General features: G+C 38.8%; 1 protein-coding gene and 1 non-coding gene across 2 annotated transcripts; both read right to left on the reverse strand.

The window, feature by feature from the left end:
• Window positions 1–632: 632 nt before the first annotated feature.
• LOC141617829 (protein FAR1-RELATED SEQUENCE 5-like) lies at window positions 633–4,054 on the reverse strand. Its single transcript, XM_074434968.1, has 4 exons — window positions 3,992–4,054; window positions 2,942–2,998; window positions 1,893–2,543; window positions 633–1,484 (listed from the first exon to the last, which is right to left on the reverse strand). The coding sequence occupies exons 1-4, from the start codon at window positions 4,052–4,054 to the stop codon at window positions 633–635; spliced, it is 1,623 nt and encodes a 540-aa protein (XP_074291069.1).
• A 5,534-nt stretch (window positions 4,055–9,588) lies between these two features.
• Window positions 9,589–9,695, reverse strand: LOC141625627 (small nucleolar RNA R71). Its single transcript, XR_012535396.1, has one exon. It is a non-coding gene; the product is annotated as a small nucleolar RNA R71 (small nucleolar RNA).
• Between the last annotated feature and the right edge of the window lie 15,409 nt (window positions 9,696–25,104).

A 25,104-nucleotide genomic window follows, 5' to 3' on the forward strand; every position in this document is an offset into this window, starting at 1 on the left:
GGAGTGTAATTGCTATAATAGTAATAAAAGTATGAGATGTATATCCTATATATATTGAGCTCCATCAACAAAGAATCCTCCAACCAAGAGACGACGACACAAAAAATGTTTTGGATGAGCTTGATGAACATGAATCAGTAAATCCCTCAATCATCATCTGAACTCCCCTGAAAAATACAAAACAACACAACAAGTAGTTGTCAGCAAAGGAACAAACACAGTTGATACAGTTTCAGAAATTAAAATCATAAACAACGTAGCGAGTAGTCGTCAATGCTCAATATCAACAGTATATACAATTCCAAAAATTAAACTCATAAACAGAATCGTATGACATCTTACTTATAGAAATAATGTAATAGAATATATTTATTTAGGTAGCATACCCGATTCTCGACGTCAGGTACAAAAGGATGAGGGCAGTTACGCTTATCATGGTTAGCCAATTGTTTGCAATTTTTGCAAAGCCTTTTTGGCTTCTCTGCTTTGGTAATGCATTGTTGCTTTGTCGATATCATTCTCCTCCCACTACCCTTGTTCTTTGCCTGACGAGGCAGTAGAATCCTCACCTCAGTTGAGGAACTATATCCAAGAAGCATTTCCAACTCCTGCTCTTTTGTCATTGATTGTGCTTATGGATTGAGTTTTACCCAAAATTGCTTCAATTTGTCAGCAAGATAAGTGATCTGATTGTTAGGTATAATTCTCAGCAAACTGATAGTTGAGTAGAACTCTGACCATAATTTGTACATCTCCAGCTTCCTTACATCAGTGGCATCAAAGTTGTCAAGTAACTCACCATGTGAACCATAAAGAGGGATCTTTTGTGCATTCTTTGTCCAGCGCATAAGAATGTACTTATCAGGCAAAGTCCTGACTTGTTTCCCAGAGAAAACCCAAATAATGTGTCTGCAAATAATACCCTTCCTATTGAACAACTTACAAGAACATTCTGCATCGGTGCTTGTAGAATTGAACACTACTTGATAGGTCTTATGCATTCTAGCGTCAGTAACAACAATGACCTCTATACTGTCGACAGGTGGTGTGAAGCCACCAACACTAAGGGAACACATGGAGGCAGCACCCTCTTGTTTAAAATCTTTGAAAATAGCATGGGTATAAACCTTGGACGCATGAGCTTCAAAGTTTAGAGACGTAGCTAACTGTGGTAAAGTATAATCACTGTCTCGATCATGTTGCTTTTGAGTATGGCGCTGTTGATCCATGGCGCTTTGAAATCTCATCCAAAACTCAACAAGTGTACCATGTACATTTTCAAAATGCTTGAAAAAGCTATTCTGGCTCTCCGATCTTTGAGTTGTTCGGAGAAGACATCCCATAGGAATATCACGATAATAAGCCGGGATCCATCTCCTCCTTTTTTTATACATGTATGACAACCATGAATTTGCTTGCAAATTATGTTCAACAATTAACTCAAACCACTTGCATTCAAATTCTGAAGGTTCCAGAGTCCCAAACTACAGCATTCAAACGACTCACAAAATCAGTCTCCTTGGATATTGTACTTCAAATCTTGTCAGGGACCTTCTGCATAATATGGCAAATGCAATATCTATGCTTAGCCTTCTTGAAAACTTTGGGTACAGCCTTCTTTATACCTCGACATTGGTCAGTGATTATACATTGCGGCTCTCGCTGACCCATAGCGTCTAAGAACTTCTCAAAAACCCACTTAATGAATCTTCATCCTCATGAAACAACAATGCAGCAGCAAAAGTCACATATCTTTTGTGGTGGTCTACCCCAGTAAAAGGAGTGAAAATCATAGAATATTTATTTGTACCGTAAGTTGGATAAAAAATGACCAAATCACCAAAGGAAGAGTAATTTTGACGTGCCTGTGCGTCACACTAAAACACACGAACCAAAAATTTGAAAGAATCCACTTCATAAGCAAAGTAGAAACCTGGATTGGTTTCACGTAGGTCCTCGAAATGATTGATAAACAATTGAGCATCTTTATCTCCTATAAAACATTTGATATCCCTTCCAAAGTTCTTAAAATCAATTAATTGAGCACCAACATTCTCATAACCATCTGCATGTTCCTTAGAATATCTATATGCCGATGTAGGGCCTAAATTAACTTTTGTATGATCAATAATTGCCTTTTTATGAAAAAGATGAAGGTGTCTCTTTTTTCTTTGAAATTCTTGATTTGTGAGTGAACAAAGACGATGATTATGCCATTCACGAAACTGAGCAACAACATAAACATCCTTGATTAGGCGAAATTCAATCATAGCATCACAACCAATCCTAGTTAGTTTATTGTTCTTAATATCAAACGGCTTTATAAGTGTCTGCTCCACTACACTATCATGAACAATAGTTTTCCTTTTCTTACCATCTCTAAACCCTTCACGATTACAGACAACAAGTTTATAAAAGATGGCACCATCAGCATTTTTTTTGGAGGTCTTCCTAGGTTCAAAACCACATGCTTCTGCATACACATTATAAAAACTGATAGCGTCTTCCAATTTTTCAAAAATCTGACCAAGTTGAGGTTTAGACTGAATTGCGACATTCCTTGTTCACAATTCAGTACCACCGGTGTGGATTCCAAAAACAGTTGATGTTCATAATAAGAAACAGAAGGTTGTTCAATGCGTGGAGTAGAACTAATTTCAGCAAAATGATTAACATTAGACGTAGGTGGGGAAGGACTTTCAATGCGTGGAATAGAAGTAATTTGAGACACACTAGTATCGTGAGAGGTGGATCCAGAAGAAGGTATACAACTATCAGCATATGGAAAAGAATACAATATGAGAAGCATTTAAAAACACAACAGGTATTAAGCAAACAGTAGGGGACCAAAACTAATGACAAAGTTTGTTATTGTAATAGTTGTGATATTGTATTGAATATGGTGTGATATTATATTGGATATCTGTTATTATTGTAATACTGTGAAAGCAGTAACAAGGTCTGGAAACGAATATAGTACGAGAATGCATAACAAGAGCTGATAACAGATGTAAAGTAAACAATAAGTTACAATGACGACAAACTAAAAAGAAAATTAAAAATATAGGTAGCAACAACCGTATAAAAATTGAAAATTCGTGCAGGAGACCAATAAAACCGTATGAAAATTGAAAATATAGACAAATTCATAAGATACGAAGTAACAGCACTAGTAATTGCTAATATATGTAGCAAAAACAACAAGTAAATGAAAATAAAGATGGATATTACGAAGGTAGACATAAATTCATAAGAAAGCAGTAAGAACAAGAGTAATTCAAATATGTGTAACAAAAACAACAATTACATGAAAATTAAGCTGGAAATCTTCAATCTAAACATGAATTCATAATAAACGTAGCGAATATGTGGAAAAAAAACAACAATAACATCAAAATAAAGCTGGAAATTAATAAATCGTGGAAGAAATCAGCAGCAGCAGAAAGAAGATGTACCTGACATAGCGATTTAGATTGAAAACAAGTATAATCCTTGATAATAAATAGAAATCAACAAATCGCGCAAGAAATAAGCAGCAGAAAGAAGGAATCCATGGATGAAGAAACTAGGACGAGCAAGATGAATTTAGAGAGAGAAAAAAATTGATGATGTAACTGAAAAAGTTGATAATATTTAGGGAAGCAGGGGTATATATACAAAGAATTGAAATTACCAAACTGCCCTTAATTCTATGTGTTAAATATAGGACGTAGGATCTATTACTTTAGATGGCTTAGATTGATCCTCAATCCCTAAATATATGAGTTATACTCATATGATCCTCTCTCTCTCTCTCTCTCTCTCTCTCTCTCTCTCTATATATATATATATATATATATATATATATATATATAGAAATGAGATCTAATGAGTCCACCTTAAGTCATTGAGTCCATAAGTCCCATTTAGAGCCCTTAGATTGTGAGGATGAATGGCTAAGATTACACCAAAAAGCAACTTATAACATTATAATAATATGTAGAGTATTTACCTCTCTCCTTAGGGTGATAAACTTACTGTTCAACTTCTGCATGTTTGTTCCTCCATCAGTCATACGCACGTTATTCAACTTCCCCCCACTCTCTCATACAACTCTTCTAATAATTTCAAAAAACCGTCCTTACTAATTCCTATCTTTCATCTCATATTTCTTCAATTTTCTTTTCTACATTTCCTCTTCCTTACCAAATACAACAAATCCATTTTCTTCTCTATATTTTTTCCCATTCAAACGCTCGTAGTTCTTATCTTGGTTTCTTTACCTCACTTTGAAGGTAATTCATTGATCATGCTTTCTTCTTTTCTTTGTTGTAATTTTTTAAATTTGTAAATTATCCTTGAGTCGTAATTGTTATATACGGGTTATTTCATTTTTTGTATTTTGTTATTTCTGAGTTTATGATTTTATTGCATGCTTAAATTTATGTGATTTTTATTATATTTGATTATCCATAAACATTTTGATTCATTAGCATGTTTGAATTTAATTCTAAGTGGTTAGTGTAAATATGATAGTCTTTGAATTGCTAATTAAATTGATAGTGTAAATCTAAACTAATGGGTAGTGTGAATGTATTTGTTAGGATTTCAATCGAGCCTGTTTATGGGGATTGTAACTGTGATATAATTGAGACTGTGAATGTGAGGACAGCCCAAGTGTAAATGTGAACCAATAAAAAGTGTAAATGTGAACAAATAGAAAGTGTAAATGTGAATATAGGAGAAGTGTAAATGTGAACAAATAGAAAGTGTAAATGTGAATATAGGAGAAGTGTAAATGTAAACAAATAACGTGTAAATCTGACTACATTGGAAGTGTAAATCTGAGTAAATTGTAAGTGTAAATGTGAGGATAGAGTAAATGTAAATGTGAACACTTAAAAGTGTAAATCTGACTAAATTGGAAGTGTAAATGTGAGGATAGGAGAAGTGTAAATGTGAACAAATAAAGTGTAAATCTGACTAAATTGGAAGTGTAAATGTGAAGATACTGGAAGTGTAAATGTGAGGATATGATAAGTGTAAATGTGAACAAATAAAGTGTAAATTTGACTAAATTGGAAGTGTAAATGTGAAGATACTGGAAGTGTAAATGTGAGGATAGGAGAATTGTAAATGTGAACAAATAAAGGGTAAATATGACTAAATTGGAAGTGTAAATGTGAAGATACTAGAAGTGTAAATGTGAGGATATAGTAAGTGTAAATGTGAACACTTAAAGTGTAAATCTGACTAAATTGGAATTGTAAATGTGAAGATACTGGAAGTGTAAATGTGAGGATAGGAAAAGTGTAAATGTGAACAAATAAAGTGTAAATCTGACTAAATTGGATGTGTAAATGTGAAGATACTGGAAGTGTAAATGTGAGGATAGAGTAAGTGTAAATGTAAATGTGTAGACTGTTATAGGGTGACTGATATTGTGCATTTCTTCTGTACTTTTTTTTTCCTGATTCAGATGGCATCTGATGGAGAACTACCCGAAAACGAAGAACAACCACAAGTTACCCCAACTGTTTTCGTTAAGTGTCGCCCCAACAGGCTTCACAAGCTTATTAGTAAGCTTAACATTGCTCAAGGAGCCGCTTCATCTTAAACTCAGATCTTTCCCGCTTTCACATGTTCCTGAATTTCTCGATGCTTTCAGCAATGGTTCTTATGTTTTCAGGGCGTCGGAGTTGAAGGAGTTTATGGTTACTAAGTATGATGTCTATGACTGTTTTATGTTACCTGTTGGTGAGAGAGAGATGGAAATAGTACCTACTGGACATATGCCTGGTGCTAAAGATGAAAAATATGTGCGCATAAAACAACTGTGGCGCAAAAAGTTCAAAGTGAAATCAAATTCTGATTCTATTCCTTTAGGAGACGTCTTCAACTATATTGAGTCAGAGAAATTCAAAGATGGAGGGGATGAATTCTGCCGCCTGTTTGTGCTGCTTAACATTTCATCATTCCTTGCGCCGACTTTGAACAACGACATTGAAATGAAACTTTTGAAAGTGGTAGAAGATGCGAGTGCCATACCGGAGTATGACTGGTGCTCGTATGTATTAGAATGTTTAGCTAATCTGCCATTTGAGGCTCGCAGCGTGCGATCCACATCTGCTTGGTTGTATCCCTTTCCTTATGATTACTTATTTTCAGCGGTATGATTACCGTGGTAGGAGTTGCCCAGACGGCCTTCCACTTATTCAGCATTGGGATCTGAAGACTTTATCGAAGAGGTTAAAGGATGAGCTGGACGCGGGTCCATTGGGTCGACTAAATTTGTCCAAGGTGAAGTACCCCCGATGTCAAAACAAGACTCCTGATGAGAAGGACACTGGTAATAAGAAGTTGGCCATAGCTAGCGCGCCCAAGGCGCCATTGGAAAGCCCTACGCCTCTTCTGATTTCAACGTCGGGTACAACACCCGATAAGAAGTTTATTCAGATTGAACTCCCCCTGGTGTTGAAGATGACGATGAGTTGAAAGCTAGATTTGTAGATGTAAGTATTATGTTATGAATGTTTAATTAATGGCCTATTTTTTTTAATATATATATATATATATATATATATATATATATATATATATATATATATATATATATATATTGAGCGTGTATATTTTGTGTATCTGGACTCTTAAATCTTTTTTTGTTACCAACTGTAGGGTGTACACGAGTTTTACTTGAAGATTCAAAGGAACGCTATGGCCTTCTATTCCTGGTATGCAGATGCAGCTGCAATGATTAAGAATTTAACAACAGGTGCTACTTCTTCAACTGGTCTTGTTCCGTCACAAGCGACACAAGCTTTTTTTGAAGGTGCAAAGGTGTAGGAATATGATGAAGAAGTTGGAAATTTAGCGTCCCAAATGAAGAAATCCAATGATAACGCTCCCTCATTGTCAGAGGTTGGGAAGGTGGCCAAGAAAAAAACAAAGGCAAGCAAGAAAAAAGAGACCAAGGTTCCAAAATTCGAGTTTACGCCTACTGTAGAGGTTGTATCACTTGCAGAAGATTCTGATTTGGGTGATAAAGCAGGTGATGCGGCGATGTCACAGGTAATGGCGACCGCTGATTTCTACAACACCGCTGAACTTAACGAAGCCTGTCGACGAGAGGAAGAGGAATGTGATGTGACCATAATTAGCGCATATTTAGCCCCCGAATTAGCCTTGTTCCCATGTTTTTTAGTGCATATTTGGGTCATTTCTTATCTTTAGTTCTTTGTTTTGCATATTCTTTGAGATTTTGATCCCTTGGTAGGAAAGGAGTAAGAATCTTGCATTTTCATGGCAAAACGAGACTAAATTGATCGAATCCAATGACCAAGCATCAAGGAGAGACAAGATTAGAAGGCCTTTGTACATATTATAGTAGATGAGCAATGTTGAGAAAGGATCCTTGAGTCCCCAAGGAAATCCCCAAGGAATTTATGAAGAAAAGGGAAGAAAAGAAGAAGAAATCTTGCTGAAGAACAATCCGTGCGGATTGACTACAATCCGGCCGTCCTCCACCTGCACAGTCCGTGCGGTTTCATCACAAGACGCTCGGGTTAGCCCTGCCACAATCCGCCCGGATTCTCCTGAATCCGCTCGTGTTCCACCGCCAGAATCCGCCCGTCCCGACTCTAATCCGCTCGGATTCCAGCACAGCGCAATTTCGTCTTCTCCAAGCTACAAAGAAAGAAGCCCTTCCTTCGAAAAATACCGGCTCCTCCCTACTCAATCTAAAAAGTGTAATTACTAGTTTAGCCCTTAGTTAACCCTAATGCATCCCCCTAATCTCCACTTTAAATACCCCATTAGTCTAATTAGAAGAGCATGTTCTTCTTATCAATTCATAGAGTAGTTAATATCAATCAAATCTCTCTTTAATTTTGTAATCAACAATTAATCAAGTTCTAATACAAGTTTTATTTCCTTAAACTCTCTTTTGTTCATTCTTTATTTTTGGGTAATTGAAGATTATTTGGGTTATTATTGGGAGATTGACAACCTCTCAATCAAGCATCAAGTACTTCTTTTATCTTTGCTTTATTATTGGAATCATTAGTAGGTATAATTCTCTTAATCCCTTTTTAATTATTGTTAATTACTTTCATTTATTCATCATGTTTTATTTTGTTGGTATGATTGACAACCTTGCTAGCATGATCAACATGATAATGAGTGAGTAGTCCCTTAGCTAGGGTTAATGGGTGATTAGGGGAAACCAACATGGGGAATGATTCATGCTTAAATTAATATGCTTTCATGTTTTATTTGCTTGCTTGTTTTGATCTCAACTCATGCACATGTTATATTTGATGAAATGCTAAGCCTATGAATCCTTGCATTTACCACCATCTCCTATCTTTTCAATGAGACTTGTAAGACATAACCCAACTCGAGTCTCATTAGACCATGCATGTTGTTGAGTAAGGAAGACTAAGTCGACTTGTAGGTGTTGTACAATCTAATCGATTCGGCTCCGGGACCCAAACTTTCCTAGGATTGTAAGATATAACCCAACTCAATCCATCACAACAATAATTGCTTGCTTATAATTTGAGAACATGTTTCTATGATCAATTCCCATGATTCCCCTATGATCCCATGACACCCTAGTGCTTTTTAATCAATTGTTTACAACCCTTTAATTCATCTTGCTTGTTTATTTTCATTGATATTTTAGTTTAGTGACCTTCTACATCAACCCAATTTGTGACACCCCTAAGACACCACTAGTTGCAATAGAAATCTCATTTCAATACCCGTCCCTTGGGATCCGACCTTTACTTGCCTCTTTACTAATTGTAGAGTTGTTTGTGAAGCTATAAATTGTGTTTTGATTCGGACGTGACCCAACGACCACGCCTTAAATTGTGAACACGAAACGGACCGATCAAAAATGGCGTCGTTGCCGGGGACGGTGTTTACTTGATTTAGATTTCCTTTTATTGTTATTAGTTGTGTCTTTCTTCGCCTTGGGGAAGTAAAACTCCTCAAGGTTTGTTCTAATTGTTTTCGAGTTGTTTGATATTTTGCATGTCTAGAAGGTCACAAGGTGATTTGTTACCTTTTGACCGTGAAATTGAAAGAACCTTGACGAACAATAGGAGATTTGCTAGGAGGAATTTGAGAGGTATTAGTGAGATTGTTGAACCAACTATTGAGTTCATCAACCCTTTCGCAATAGAAGGAGAGGAGAACCCATTACACAATACCCCACAAAATCAACCTACAATGCCTAAATTCTCGTCACATTCCGTACCCACCGAGGAGAACCTACCCAATGGTACTCCTACACCACAACATCTAACCGGAAATTTTATTGCCAAATCCGCCTTTATCCAATTAGTCGAAAGGAGCCAATTTGGGGGGATGCCTAGTGAAGACCCTCATTCTCATATGGAAACCTTTTGCGACTATTGTGATGCAATCTCTCAAACCGGTGTGACTCAAGACCAAATTCGATGGGTCTTATTTCCTTTTTCTCTAATCGGCACCGCGAAATAATGGTTGAAGGGCCTTGACAAGGCCACTCTCGGAATAGATTCTTGGAAGAAGTTGGCTCTAGCTTTCTACAAAAAATTCTACCCACCGGAAAAGACTAACATGCTAAGAGGTCAAATTACGGGTTTTAAGCAAAGGGATGAAGAATCTTTGTATGAAGCTTGGGAGCGGTTCAAGGGAATTTGTCGCTCATGTCCTCACCATGGACTTAACGAATGGTTCTTGGTACAACAATTTTGGAACGGTTTATATGAAGATTCAAGGAACATTCTCAACATGGGATCAAATGGAATGTTCACCGAAGTTGATGACAATCAAACATGGAACAAGATTGAGTAAATGGCGGTCCATAACTCACAATATAGTAGACCTCGCAAGGCTACTAGAGGAGGAAAGCATGAAGTGGACTCCGTTACTCAATTGGGTGCTCAACTTAGTGCTCATATTGACACAATCAATTTGAAGTTTGAAAAAGCTATGGCTAGACTTGAAGAAGTCTCAAAATCACCAAAGCATCATGTTAATGCCATGACGGCATCCTCATAAATCCCAAGTGGGATATGTGAGAATTGTGGAACTTTGGGACATGACCAAAGTGAATGTAGGGGAACAAATAAACAAGTGAATGCTTTCCAAGCATACAAGAGTGGTACCCCTTATTCCAACTATTACAATGAAAACACCAAGTTTCACCCAAATCTCTCATACAAAAGCCAAAATGTTCAAAACCCTTAAACAACATACACTCCACCACCCATGAGAAACCAAAATCAAAGACCCTTTTACAATCAAAACCAAGGTTACCAAAATCAAAATCCATACAATCACCAAAATGACCAAGGTTTTGATGTCCAAAAAGCGGTCCTCCAAATGCAAAAGAATCAACAAGAATTTTTCACTCAAATGCAAAAAGATAGTCAAGCAAAGGAAACCACCATCAACAACATTCTAGCTCACACCAAGATGTTGGAAACACAATTGACTCAACTAGCATCTTCAAGCTCACAAAGACAAAAGGGGCAATTACCACCTCAAAGTAATCCCCCTAGACATGAAACAGTTAGTGCCATTCACTTGAGAAGTGGTACAAGGTATGAAGCACCGAAGAAGCAAGTTGAGGATGAAGTTGTGGAAGCTAGTGATAAGGAAGAAATTGTGCAAAACTCCAAAGATGGAGAATCATCAAAAGAAGAAAGTTCAAAGAAAAATGAAGACAAGGTCAAGGAGAAGGAGCCCATTGTGATTAGACTTCCTTTTCCAAGTCGTCAAGCCAAGCCCAAATTTGATGACCAACTTGGAAAGTTCATGGAAATTGTGAAGAATTTGGAAGTCTCAATTCCTTTCACGTAATTAATAAATCACGTACCGGCCTATGCGAAATACATGAAAGATATCCTCACAAAGAAGAAGTCGATCCGGAAACTTGAGACTATCGCCTTCACTAAGGTGAGTAGTGCAATACTTCAAGGGAGTTCACCTCCAAAACTAAAGGATCCGGGAAGCTTCTCAATACCGTGTACCATTGGCGACACAACGATCAACAAAGCCTTATGTGATCTAGGGGCTAGTGTGAGTGTCATGCCGTACTCGGTGAGTAAAAGGTTGGGGATGGGAGAGCTTAAATACACCAACATCATACTCCAAATGGCCGATAGATCGACGAAGACACCATTAGGGATATGGGAAGATGTCCCCGTGCGAATTGGGAAGTTTTTCATCCCGGTGGACTTTGTCATTGTTGATATGGAGGAAGATTCCAACATTCCAATCATTCTAGGAAGACCTTTCCTACACACCGCGGGTGCGGTGATTGATGTGAAACATGGTGAGCTCACTCTAGAAGTGGGAGATGAAAGCATAACCTTTAATCTTGACAAGACTATGAGAGCTCCTCGTTTGCATGAACCGTGTTTAATGATTGATCATTATAGCCGAAAGGATGAGAGGAAGAAATCGGAACTCCAATGGAAGAAGAAAATTGAAGATGCTCCATTCAAAGAGCAAGTGAATTGTGACAAGGAGAGCTTGCAAAGCTCATCAAAATCAATCAAAGAAGAAGAGAATGGCCTCATTGGCTAAGAGAAGAAATTGGGAGAGTTGTCTCCATCAAATCAAGAGATTTTCAATGATCAACTTAATGAAGTTTGTGGTCTTTGGGACGACGAATTTGAAGGGATTTTTAATCCCTACATTGGTAATGCCATCGATCAAGACCGACAACAAGGGCCAAGGTCTATTGAAGACCTCTACCATGATAATGAACAAGCTTTTGATTACTTTTTCAAGGTGTTGAGCAACATCAACAACACCTTGAACATGCCCCCTTGACATCTCATCAAGAATGAGAGTTTGGTGGAGTCCTCCCTAAACCACCATTTGTAAATATTTCTAACTCCCTAACTCGCATTTCAATTCTTGTATTGCATTTTTGTCATCTTTGGATTTTTATTTACTTTGATCAAGATAATTGTCATGTTTGAGAGAAGTGAGGGAGGGACTAATAATTTCAATTGATGTGTAGTGCTCTAGCTTAGTGTGAGGATGGCAATTGCCTAGGCTATCCATGCCTTAGTAGTGCCCCCACAATGAAGAACACAAGATATGAAGAAGAATAGAAGAATGATAAGGGATATGCATTGTACACGGATAGAACTGAATCCGGGTACAAAGGGGCCGAATCCGAGCGGATTCAGGAGAATCCGCCCGTCTACAAGCAGTCCGAACGTATTGGGTAGAAGACGCACGTCCCTATGAGCTGAAATTTTGAAAGATTTTTGACTGTAAGAGAATCCGGGCGTCTTGAACAACAATCCGCCCGTCTCTGAAAATCCGTCCGTCTTGGAAAGAAGACGCCCGTCTTCTAAGCTGAGGAAAATAAGACAATTTCCTGGACTGAAATCCGCCCGTCTTCTGAAGAATTCGCCCGTCCCGTGTCAGCGAATCCGAGCGTCTTCTCTTAAAGACGCCCGTCTTTAGGCGAGTTTTTTCCAACCCAGAAAGTGCAGAATCCGCCTGTCTTGGGCAGAAACCGCACGGATTGCCCCTGCAGTTCGAATTTTTTCGGGCTTTATAAAACCCCTCCTACCTTCATTCATTCATTCATTCATTTATAACACTACTTCAAAACATCAAAACCCTCATCCTCTCCATTACAAAAACAAAATTCCTCAACTACATTCACCAAAATCAAATCAAACCATCCGTCTAACAACAAATCAATCACTCCTTTTTCAATAAAAATCAAAACCAAGCACAAAATCTTCAACCTTTGAGTCGATTTTTGAACTCATAAAGGCAAAGCCTTTCACCTTTAAATCGATTTGGGTAAACTACAAATTGAAGATTTTTCATTCTTTTCTTGGTTAATTCATCAATGGCAAGGACTAAGGGAGCAACAAAGGCAACAAAGGCACCAAAGACTAAGACACTTTCACAAAGGCAAAAGGCTCTTCAAGCAAAGAAAGCATTGGCTATGGTGGTAGCAACCCCAAACTTGGAAGTGCAACAACAACAACAACCTTCTATGGGAGCAACAACATCTTCTACTCCGGAAATTGATCAACTTTTGCATTATCTGGAGGTAACTTTTATTTCCGAAACCCATAGAGATACTTTTGCCATGTTTGCTAGAAAATCATTTCAATCCACCAAATTTATTTGTGAAGACACCTTGGATAAGTTGGGTGTCCTTGAGCAAACTAGAGCATTTTTCAAAGCAATGGGGTTGAAGAAATTGTTTGAATCAAAAGAATTGACATACCCCTCCCTTACCTTGGAATTTTTGAGTTCTTTGAAAGTCACCAAAGTTGAGACTAGGGAGAATCTCGAGTTTCGTCTAGCTAATGTTAGTAGACGCATTTCCTTTAGGGAATTGGGTGAAATTTTGGGTCTTAGTGATGAACCGAGTTATTTTAAGAATTATGGAAAGTATGACCCCGACCCTCTTTGGGAGGCAATTTCCGGGAGGAAGTTTGAGGATTTTCATGCGAGTCGTGCTCTTTTAGTCCACCATCCGGGCATAAGAGTATGGCACAAGGTCATAGGAAACACCATTATTGCAAGGAAAGATACCAACCATTTCACCAAACTTGATTTTATTCTTCTTGAATCGGCTTTGAACATTGGAAGAGTACACACCAAGCCTTTCAACTCTTTAAGGCTTTTGGTAGATAGATGGCTCAACATTGATTGTGGGAAGAAAGGCACTACCGTTATTGTCAATGGCGGCGTAGTCACTATTCTAGCTAAATACTTTGATCCTAACTTCAACAAGGATAGCAAGTATAAAGCAAAGGAGGGTGGTCATCTTGTTGATATGCATACTATGATACACAAGTACAAGTGGGTTGCCCATAATCCTCTTGACACCGAGTATGGATGGCTCACTAGTGAGGCTAGATCGTTTACTTTGCCTTCAAAGATTTGTCGTCTAAGCGTCCACCGGACCAATTATCTACTTCCCCTTTCAAAAGAGGCCGAGTATATTATCCGACAACAAAAGGGTGAACTTGAAATGCCCTCCTCTTCCATTGTCACACCACCTTACCCTTTTGAGTACCAAGAGTTCAAGCCGGAAGGTGTTGAAGCAAGAAATGATTACTTGACTCTTCTCATGCAAGCAATGCACAAGCAAGCCTTTGAGGATCGGAAAAATGCTTACTTGGCTCAATATCCACCCCTCCTACACTTAGCTAGGCAAGGACTACTTGATCCATCATGTCCTTTGCCTAGTTGGGCGGATAGAAAAGTCCTTTTTCCGGGTGCATCTAGGGTCGTTTTGGGTGACAATGAGGTTGTCGGTAATGAAGAGGTTGATGATAACATTGATGAGGAAGCAAGTGAAGAAGAAGAAAAGGATGGTGAGCAAGATGATGAGCAAGATAATGAGCAAGGTGAAGAAGAAAGTGAAGAAGCAAATGAAGAGGGAAGTGGCAATGAGACCACTTCTAATGAGGAAAGTGATGATGGTGATGATATGATGGAAGATTAGCAAGCCTTGGAGGCTCCTACCCTCTCATGGTTTGTCTATTTCTCTCTTTATTTTAATTATTTTCTTGATCATTGTTGGAATAGTCCTAGCACCATAGAGGACTCACACCTCGCTACCATTGAGGTGTTCTCATTTTATTGTTCCCACTTTCAAAATCCAAAATGACAAATTAGTTTCCTGCATTGCATAGTGTGTGCATGAACTACACCCACCCTTGGACATTAGCAATAGTTTCTAAATCGGTTTGGGGAAGTTAATGCATACACAACGGGAGGTAATCTAAATTATCCTCTCCGTCATAACAAAAACCATGCATCATGTAGTGTAGACTAGTGTAGATTGCATTTAGTATAGAAATCATGCATCATCTTTGCATAATTTCCCATCATTTTGGCCATTGAGGACAATGCCCATATTAGTGTGGGGATGGGGAATTCTAACTTAACTTTATATTCCAAAATGATAAAAATTGAAAATTTTTGAAAATCATAAAAATTTGAAAAAATTAAAAAGCCAAAAACATGTTTATTTCCTTTTGTAGTCTTGTGTATATATTGTGTTTGTTCTATCCTTGTTCACATTGATTAACTACGCCACATCCGAGACATGAGGATATTGAAGACCGCATGGTATGATCTTTCCAATCTCCTTTTTCCTCTTTATGTTAATGACTATGTGGCTTTATTTTGATTGATGCGGTATAACAATGTGAACTTAGGACTTGCATTTAGTTTATATGTCATATTAGTTGATAGAATCACTTGCATTAGGATGTTTATATTAGTTGCATCATAGCATATAGTTGCATTTAGAAAAAGTTTTGAAAAATGCCTAATTAGGAACTTTGACAAGAGCAACTAAGCCATTACAAATACTTGTTCAACTTAAGACTTTGCCTACTAGAATGGTTGTAAAACACCCTAGATAGTGTCATACTAGTGTCTTTTGACCCATGACCCAAGGCCTAGTCAAGGGTTTGCATGTGAGTCACCTATCCAACCCCGTGATGCGATGTGGACTTGGTTAACTTGTCTAGGTGACCTTGATTGACCTTGTGGTAAGGCAACCCAAAAATATTTTCTATCAATAAGCTTGAAGTGCTCATTTCAAGGAATTTTGTCATGTGGAAGTAATTTAATGCCAAAGAAACCTCAAATGTTACGAATTGTTGAATGTTGAGAAATTTAAATTGTTTTGATGGACGCGTACCACTTCGATGTGCTTTGGAGCGGGATCCATTGAATTGGGCCCCCACACGGTTGTGAATTCGGCCGCCCAGAGACAGAGTGACTATCACCCCGAAAAGCTATTGTCTAGAGGTTAACCGGTTGCCTAATAAGCGATTGGAGAAAGCAAAGGACACTAGCCTGGAAGGGACAAACCCCATCTAAAATTTTTGAAATGTGAAAGTTGAAATGAGGTCAATTTTGAATACTAGTCATATCCACTCGTTGTGTATAATGATTTGAGCATTTCATTCCCAAAAAGCCTTTTTGTCAAGCCACTTTGTCGAGCTTGGGACAATTCATGACCTTTACTTTTGTAGAGAATTCGAGACTTGTCATGTCATATGCTACTAGCATCATAGGGATCATCATTCCACCACCATCCGATCGCTCTTGACGAAAGCATTTGGAAATTGAGGACGAAAGTAGTCTAGTTTAACACCATTTGGAAGTGATTTAGTGCCATCCTCTTAGCCTTAGTAATTTGTTGAACTAGTATTTGTGAAGGATTACATGCTCTTAAATTTGTTCCTCTTTAGTGCCTCCGCCGCTTGATGAGGAAGTGGCTATTCCTTTTTGTAGATGCATCCATTATGTGATTTTGTGTGCTTAATGTTTGGATGTGTCGCCATTTTGGCAAGACCCACCTTGCCTTGCAAGAAGGCATCCTACCTCATGGTTGTCTTGTTGTGAGTTGAAGGGGCGGAGTGAGACCCGCTAATTGTCTCATATCGGCTATGTTATTAGGTTAGTTTAAATAATGGTCCTAGTCTTTGTCACCTCTTTACTCGGGACGAGCAAAGGTTCGGTTTGGGGATATTTGATGTGACCATAATTAGCGCATATTTAGCCCCCGAAGTAGCCTTGTTCCCATGCTTTTTAGTGCATATTTGGGTCATTTCTTATCTTTAGTTCTTTGTTTTGCATATTCTTTGAGATTTTGATCCCTTGGTAGGAAAGGAGTAAGAATCTTGCATTTTCATGGCAAAACGAGACTAAATTGATCGAATCCAATGACCAAGCATCAAGGAGAGACAAGATTAGAAGGCCTTTGTACATATTATAGTAGATGAGCAATGTTGAGAAAGGATCCTTGAGTCCCCAAGGAAATCCCCAAGGAATTTATGAAGAAAAGGGAAGAAAAGAAGAAGAATTCTTGCTGAAGAACAATCCGTGCAGATTGACTACAATCCGGCCGTCCTCCACCTGCACAGTCCGTGCGGTTTCATCACAAGACGCTCGGGTTAGCCCTGCCACAATCCGCCCGGATTCTCCTGAATCCGCTCGTGTTCCACCGCCAGAATCCGCCCGTCCCGACTCTAATCCGCTCGGATTCCAAAGACACGGCGCAATTTCGTCTTCTCAAGCTACAAAGAAAGAAGCCCTTCCTTGAAAAATACCGGCTCCTCCTGCTAAATCTAAAAAGTGTAATTACTAGTTTAGCCCTTAGTTAACCCTAATGCATCCCCCTAATCTCCACTATAAATACCCCATTAGTCTAATTAGAAGAGCATGTTCTTCTTATCAATTCTTAGAATAGTTAATATCAATCAAATCTCTCTTTAATTTTGTAATCAACAATTAATCAAGTTCTAATACAAGTTTTATTTCCTTAAACTCTCTTTTGTTCATTCTTTATTTTTGGGTAATTGAAGATTATTTGGGTTATTATTGGGAGATTGACAACCTCTCAATCAAGCATCAAGTACTTCTTTTATCTTTGCTTTATTATTGGAATCATTAGTAGGTATAATTCTCTTAATCCCTTTTTAATTATTGTTAATTACTTTCATTTATTCATCATGTTTCATTTTGTTGGTATGATTGACAACCTTGCTAGCATGATCAACATGATAATGAGTGAGTAATCTCTTAGCTAGGGTTAATGGGTGATTAGGGGAAACCAACATGGGGAATGATTCATGCTTAAATTAATATGCTTTCATGTTTTATTTGCTTGCTTGTTTTGATCTCAACTCATGCACATGTTATATTTGATGAAATGCTAAGCCTATGAATCCTTGCATTTACCACCATCTCCTATCTTTTCAATGAGACTTGTAAGACATAACCCAACTCGAGTCTCATTAGACCATGCATGTTGTTGAGTAGGGAAGACTAAGTCGACTTGTAGGTGTTGTACAATCTAATCGATTCGGCTCCGGGACCCAAACTTTCCTAGGATTGTAAGATATAACCCAACTCAATACATCACAACAATAATTGCTTGCTTATAATTTGAGAACATGTTTGTATGATCAATTCCCATGATTCCCCTATGATCCCATGACACCCTAGTGCTTTTTAATCAATTGTTTACAACCCTTTAATTCATCTTGCTTGTTTATTTTCATTGATATTTTAGTTTAGTGACCTTCTACATCAACCCAATTTGTGACACCCCTAAGACACCACTAGTTGCAATAGAAATCTCATTTCAATACCCGTCCCTTGGGATCCGACCTTTACTTGCCTCTTTACTAATTATAGAGTTGTTTGTGAAGCTATAAATTGTGTTTTGATTCGGACGTGACCCAACGACCACACCTTAAATTGTGAACACGAAACGGACCGATCAGAATGCGGGCTAGATTTAACCGACGACTTGACTCAATTAATGGATCGGCAGATTCTAGAGAGAATTTATAGCTCAGATGAAGTTCAAGAAGCTTACACAAAGCCCTCATTAAACGAGGAGCGGAAAAGTGTGGGAGTGGAAGTGCCTGTTGCTAGTGGCGCCCCCTGAGAAAGCTCAACATGTTGTTGAGAAGGGTAATTCAGAAGTAACGAATAAGGTGGATGCGGATGTGGTAGTTCAGTCAACTGAAGATGAACTGAAGATGGTTCATCTTCAGTTCACCTAAAATTTATTTCAACTGCTGATATTGAGAATGCGCTGCAAGGTTTGACAGATATTGGTGATGGTGAAGGGGTAGAGGGCTGCGCACAGAGAGGTCAGGATGAGTTTGTGAAGAGTATGGATATGGAGCCGGCTCAAGAACAGGGGCCTGTTACTGATGAAGGGGAAGTGTCTTATTCAAAAGTAGCGAACAAGGTGGATGCGGATGTGGTAGTCCCGTCAATTGAAGATGGTTCATCTTCATTTTAGTTGAATTTTATAGCGACAACTGATATTGATAACGCGCTGCGAAGGTTGTCAGATAGCAGTGACGGTGAAGTGGCAGAGGGTGGTGCACCGACAGACCAGGACGAGGCTATGCAGGGCATGGATATGGAGCCGTCTCAAGATCAGGGGCCCTGCCGTAGGCCCGAATCACTGGTGGTTGGACTAGTGCCTGGCGAGGCTGTGGATGTTAGCGGTGCACCGCGAGACCAGGGCGAGGCTGTGCAGGGCATGGATATGGAGCCGCCTCAAGATCAGGGGCCCTGCCGTGGGCCCGAATCACTGGTGGTTGGACTAGTGCCTGGCGAGGCTGTGGATGTTAGCGGTGCATCGGGAGCGGAACAGCCCGTTGACCGACCCCAATTTAGTGGTATGAAAGTACTGGATGTTGAGCCAGGCATTGTTTCGACCACAGACCGTGAAGATGCATCTCAAGAAGGGTCAGAGAGTGGTAGTGGCATGGTCAACGAGCAAGGTCAACGCCCTACTGCACAACCCGCTTGTCCCGGTTCATTTCAGAATGATGACAAGCCCATGGATATTGTAGAGGGAGCAGATAAGGTGGTTGTTGAAGCACCCTCCTCCGAGTTTAAGTTGCCGGAATTTCAGTGTACCTTTATTTATACTGCAGAGCTAGGTGAGGCATTTAAGGGGGTTCCAGGTGAGGAGTTTGGAATGACTGATGCGGCAGGCCCTTCTGAACCAACCGTTCCTGCGGCTGATCGGGAAATTTATGTCCCCCGGAGTAACCTGGATCACTACCCTTTCCTATTTCATTCAACAGAGCCCTTACAGTGTATGGAAGTGGTCCCGGAGAATCTGACTTGCACCATGGATTGTGGGGAACCCATGCCCGAGCAGGGTTTTATTACTGTAGACCTACAGCTGAATAAGAAATAATTTAGGAATGTTTTTAAGGAAAGGAAATACGTCCTGGACTACGTATTTAACAAATCAAAAGCTTGGTTGAAAGGGTGAGTCGATTAATTTCTATGTCAAACATATTAATACTTATAAGTTGTCGTAATCATGTTCGCCTTATAAAATTTTTTCTTTTTTTGTAGGGACGAATTGGCAGTATTTTCAGACTTTTTCTTCGTGTCACGGGAAGACATGTTAACCCTTGAACCTGGATAGGAAGTTATGTCTTCTGTAATCGATTGTTGGTGCCTACTAATCAATAAGATAATGTATGACCAAACTGCACCAGTTGCATCCTCTCGTTGTTTCTTCGGGCTTAGTCACACCGTATTTGTTCTATTCTCACTCAATGCAATTTGTATAGTTTCAATTTAATTGTAACGTAAGTGTCTAAATTTAATATCGCTGCCCTTCGTTTGAACAGAGTGCTGTGCTGGATATTTGGAAAGCCAAGAAGAAAGGAATTGTTCTTGACAAAAAGGACGAAATCTGGGCTGGGTGGGATGCTTGGATTCAATCCTGTTTGTCTCCATTTCAACTTGATTCTGATATGGTAAGTGTAAATGTGACCTATTGTGAAGTGTAAATGTCATCACACAGAAAGTGTAAATGTCATCACACAGAAAGTGTATATGTGATTATATAGAAAGTGTAAATGTCATGACATTTAAAGTGCGGATGTGATTAAGAAGAAAGTGTAAATGTCATGACATATGAAGTGTAAACGTGAGACATAGTGAACTGTAAATGTCATGATGTATAGTGTAAATGTGATTATATAGAAAGTGTAAATGTCATGACATAGGGACTGTAAAGATGACTAAATAGGAAGTGTAAATGTCATTACATATAAAGTGTAAATGTGATTATATGGAAAGTGTAAATGTCATCACACAGAAAGTGTATCTGTGATTATATAGAAAGTGTAACTGTCATGACATAGGGAGTGTAAATGTGTCTCCCTTTTGAACTTGATTCTGATAGGGATAAGTGTAAATACGAAGTGTAAATGTGAGATATTGTGAAGTGTAAATGTCATAACATATAAAGTGTGGATGTGATTAAGAAGAAAGTGTAAATGTCATGACATATGAAGTGTAAACGTGAGACATAGTAAAGTGTAAATGTCATGATGTATAGTGTAAATGTGATTATATAGAAAGTGTAAATGTCATGACATAGGGAGTGTAAAGGTGACTAAATAGGAAGTGTAAATGTCATGACATATAAAGTGTAAATGTGATTATATGGAAAGTGTAAATGTCATGACATAGGGAGTGTAAATGTGACAAATTAGGAAGTGTATATGTGATATTATTGAAAGTGTAAATGTGAAATTTTACCGAATGTAACTGTTATGGCTTTGTTGTCACATCCGCCAGGTCTTCATCCCGGTCTTATCTGGCAATAATGATCATTACAGCTACGCATGCATAAACTTCGTATCTGAGCAGATAGAGTATATGGGCAATCGTCGTTATGACGATGATTTTGAAAAGCTTCTATATTTTGGAATTTCGCGTATTGCGGTAATAACTATAAATAGCATACCTTAATTTGTTCTTTAATGTATATGTATTCTGGATTTGTAAACACTGTTTTTAAATTGACTATTTTTTTAAAATACCTTTTACAAAGTGATTTAATGGGCGAGTATCTGGAGTCTAAAGGGATTGCCAGAGGTTCAAAGGTCGTCGGGTTTAAATTTTTCAATGTCGAATTTAAATGGCAAGGTAGGGGGTATTCTGCGTATGATTGCGGGGTGTACATGATGATACACATGCTGCTTTTCAATGGGAAGCCTTTTGACTACGCCTTAGGTGAGATGGACGTTATCAACCTCATCCGGACTGAAGTGGTGTCGATCCTTATCCTGAGTGACCATAACAAAGTGAGGGAAAGCGTTCGCGCAAGGATAACCCAATTCAAGGAAAAGTATGGTCAACGTCTGAATTCGGTCTCCAATGCTGCACAGAAGCGGAGTCTGGACGATGAGGAAGAGATTACGTACGAACATGACCCCGTCATCGCAAAAAACCCACCCCTAAACGCGTAGAAGGAAGCCATGTGGTCAAACCTGTAGCCATACCGGCGGAAAGCAGCCCAGTCGTTATTCAAGCGTCAGTGCAGTCTTCAGGAAGCCAACCCTTGTCAGCCGTAAGGAGCCGTCCCCGGGGGGAGGGATGGCTTGGGATGCTCAATCGACTGTGGGGCTGCTGGTACGCAGACTCTTGTTATCTCGACCTTCTTACGGAACAATCAATTTTTGGTCAGGGGTGTTCGATCGTGTCGAAAGCATGCGGTGGACTATTGCTTGTTAGACGACCACAACTTTGAAAATTCGTTAGTATCTCTCAGACTCTTATAACAGGGTCAATTAGTTACGATATTGAATTTATAACTAATTCTCAATTTCTTACTATTATACGTGTGTTTCATTGCAGCGAATCAATCTCTTGGTACAGTAGGCATGCCGCACTACGCCGGTCCGACATCATGTCCATGCTTCCTGAGGTTGTAATGTCGCCAGTTGTCATTGAGTCCTGGGCTGTTTTGCTGAACCACTTGCAGTCTGCTGAATACTTACTTCCTAGGATGGCCTTCTTTGGGATACGTCATATGGTACCCCCCCCCCCTCCCCCTCCCCACAAAGCCTAAAAGTCATACATTATTTTTACTTTTATTATGTAGGCTCACTCACCTCTCTGAACAGGAATGTATCATGCATCTTTTGGATATACGTGAAGCAGGCTCACAGTCTAATGCCATCACTGATCGGCTGTATCTAATTTGGGATACCTTCATCCAGGACTGTGATAAAACTTTCAACCTGAATGCCGAGTTTATCTTCATACCTGTCAACATTGGTGGGCACTTTGCATGCGTATGTATAAATTTTGGAGCGCAAACTGTTGATCTCCTTGACTACCAACATCATGCCAACTGGGAGCAGTCTGAAATGTGCAATGTAACTCGCCAAGTGGTAAGTCTGATGCCAATAAATCATTTTCGAAGAGATGAACAATATATGGTTTATTTAATTGTAAGTGCTTTCATGGCATGCATCAATTATTAGCGATTATTTGGATGTCAGAACGGACAGGGGGTACGAGATTACTAGCTTTGAGCATCGGTAAATCCCGTTCAGGCGCCAAACACCCCTTCCTATCATAACAGAATCAGGATTTTCTGTATGATGTATATGCTGATGTACGAGGGTCAACCTTTTGAGCATCCAGACTTGGAGAGGAAGAGGAATCGACGGTACTTGGTAGTCGAGTTGGTGGCGACCCTTGTACTAGCTGACATAAATGTCAACAGAGACGTTTTTGAAGCAAAGTTGGATGGGTTTATCGCTGGAAAAGAAGATTTATGGGCTAAGTTACAAAAGAAGCACAAAATTAAGGCTGTGTTATCGAAAAAGTAAACAATTTGTGGACATATTTTTGATTGAAATGTATTTTGTTTGGCAATGTCGAAGTTAGAAAAGAATCTTGACTATTTGTATTTTGGTTGGCAATGTTTACACTAATGTGTGTAATGGTATATTTTTTGGCAGTTATAATCATAGTTTTTTCAAAGTGTAAATGTGACTAAATTGCAAGTATAACTGTTAACACACTTAAAGTGTAAATGTTAACACTGAAATTGAAGAATAGTTTCATTCAGATGAAACTATTATTGAAAGTGTAAACGTTATCATACTGAAAGTGTGAATGTAAACACACTGAAATTGAATTTCAGTTTCATTCAGATGGAAGGTAAATGTGAATGAAAGGTAAAGGGTAAATGTGGTGACATGGGAAGTGTAAATGTTAACACAAGTTACTTGAAAATAAGTGTAACTGTTACTTGAAATAACATAAGTAATCCAAAATAAGTTCAAGTAACACAATGTTTGGCTATCTAATAAAACAGAGACATTTTGGTCTTATGATAGTGTAACTCTAACGTTGGTGTTACTAAAAGTTACACCAACTATAGTTCAAAGTTACGCTGCCATGAGACCAATTCCTAATCCCTCGCTCCAGTTATAGCACATCAAAGTTTAAAGTTACACACTCAAAATATATATAGCAACATTTGTCACTGCTCTGACGTCTATTCTTGTTCCGATTCCAGCTCTTCCTCCTCCTCTCCTTCATCCTCTTCTGGTTCAGACGACCCTTCGCACAATGGCGTATGTGCTGAGAAGGGGTTAGGGCAGTTCCTTGATACTGGTCGTCGCAGTATAAAAAATAAACCTAAGTTACAACTGATAGAAGTCAGCGGCAAGTAGGGTCGATCTCCACAGGGAGGCAAAATTGAGATTTATCTGTCTAATTTTAGTCTATGAGTAACGGGTCACAATGTGGGGGTTTGAAATGTTTTGAACTAAACTAATTAGACTAAGGCAAGAGGAATAAATAAGAGAAATTAACAGTAAGAGAAGGGAGAAATATGCTAGGGGTCGGTCTACCGTGGCAACTACACTATCGGGTCAACTGAGTCGATTAAATTATTGATAAGAAGAGCGAGGTCGTCACCTTTCGGTCCTTAAACCTACGATTATACCCTTTCGGTCTCTAATCGCCCTAGGGTCTCCCTAACTTAGCTTTCGCCCTAGTTAGGTATCACCTATTGTAATTAGGCAAGCCTTCCCTTCCAATCTTTCGATCCAGGTCGGGGGTAACTAAATAAATCGGTCTCCTGCATGCATACATTCAACCTAACCACAATTATATTGCTTAATACAATTCTTATCGCTAAACTAATCTAATCATGTCAATCCTAACATATTACTACCACGGCTTCCCTAGTCCTAACATATTAAGGGAATTTAGCTACGCATAATTAAACAAGCAAGAATAAGAAATAAGGAAGAAATAAGCATTAAACAAGAGTAAAAGGGAGGAATGAATTACTGAATTAATGATCCGGAAAATAAGGAAGAACAAAGTAACAGTGTATTAGGATTATAAGAGATCCCCCGAGGGGAAGAGAAGAGAGAGAGAGAAAAAAGAGCGATTACAAATGACGTCCTACCTTCCTATTTATAAGAAAATAGGAATTATTCAACCTAATGACGGAAATAAACTAAAAAGCCCAAGCCCGTAGGAGAATCCACTCGATCGAGTGATTTAAAACCACTCGATCGAGTAAACTAAAGCTTAAACCACTCGATCGAGTAGAAAATCTGCTCGATCGAGTAAATCAATAAATGCAACTACTCGATCAAGTAGAAAAAGGACTCGATCGAACAAAATTCTACTCGATCGAGTAATTTCCAGCAACAGTTTCCTGCTTTGCGCACTGAACTTCAAACGGCTGCCATTTCTTCGTTACTTGGGAAAACAGGGTGATTCTGGTGGCGTTGG

The sequence above is a fragment of the Silene latifolia genome, chromosome X, assembly GCF_048544455.1.
Source record: "Silene latifolia isolate original U9 population chromosome X, ASM4854445v1, whole genome shotgun sequence".
In the NCBI taxonomy this organism is placed as follows: Eukaryota; Viridiplantae; Streptophyta; class Magnoliopsida; order Caryophyllales; family Caryophyllaceae; genus Silene; species Silene latifolia.

Excerpts from the sequence above, each read along its gene's own strand:
- LOC141617829 (XM_074434968.1), bottom strand. The coding sequence starts at position 4,054 with ATGACTGATGGAGGAACAAACATGCAGAAGTTGAACAGTAAGTTTATC. Across the intron at positions 2,544-2,941 it reads ACCTTGTTACTGCTTTCACA|TCTAAACCTCAACTTGGTCA; the intron begins GTATTACAATAA and ends GTCGCAATTCAG. Across the intron at positions 1,485-1,892 it reads TGGATTCTTTCAAATTTTTG|TTTGGGACTCTGGAACCTTC; the intron begins GTTCGTGTGTTT and ends TGAATGCTGTAG.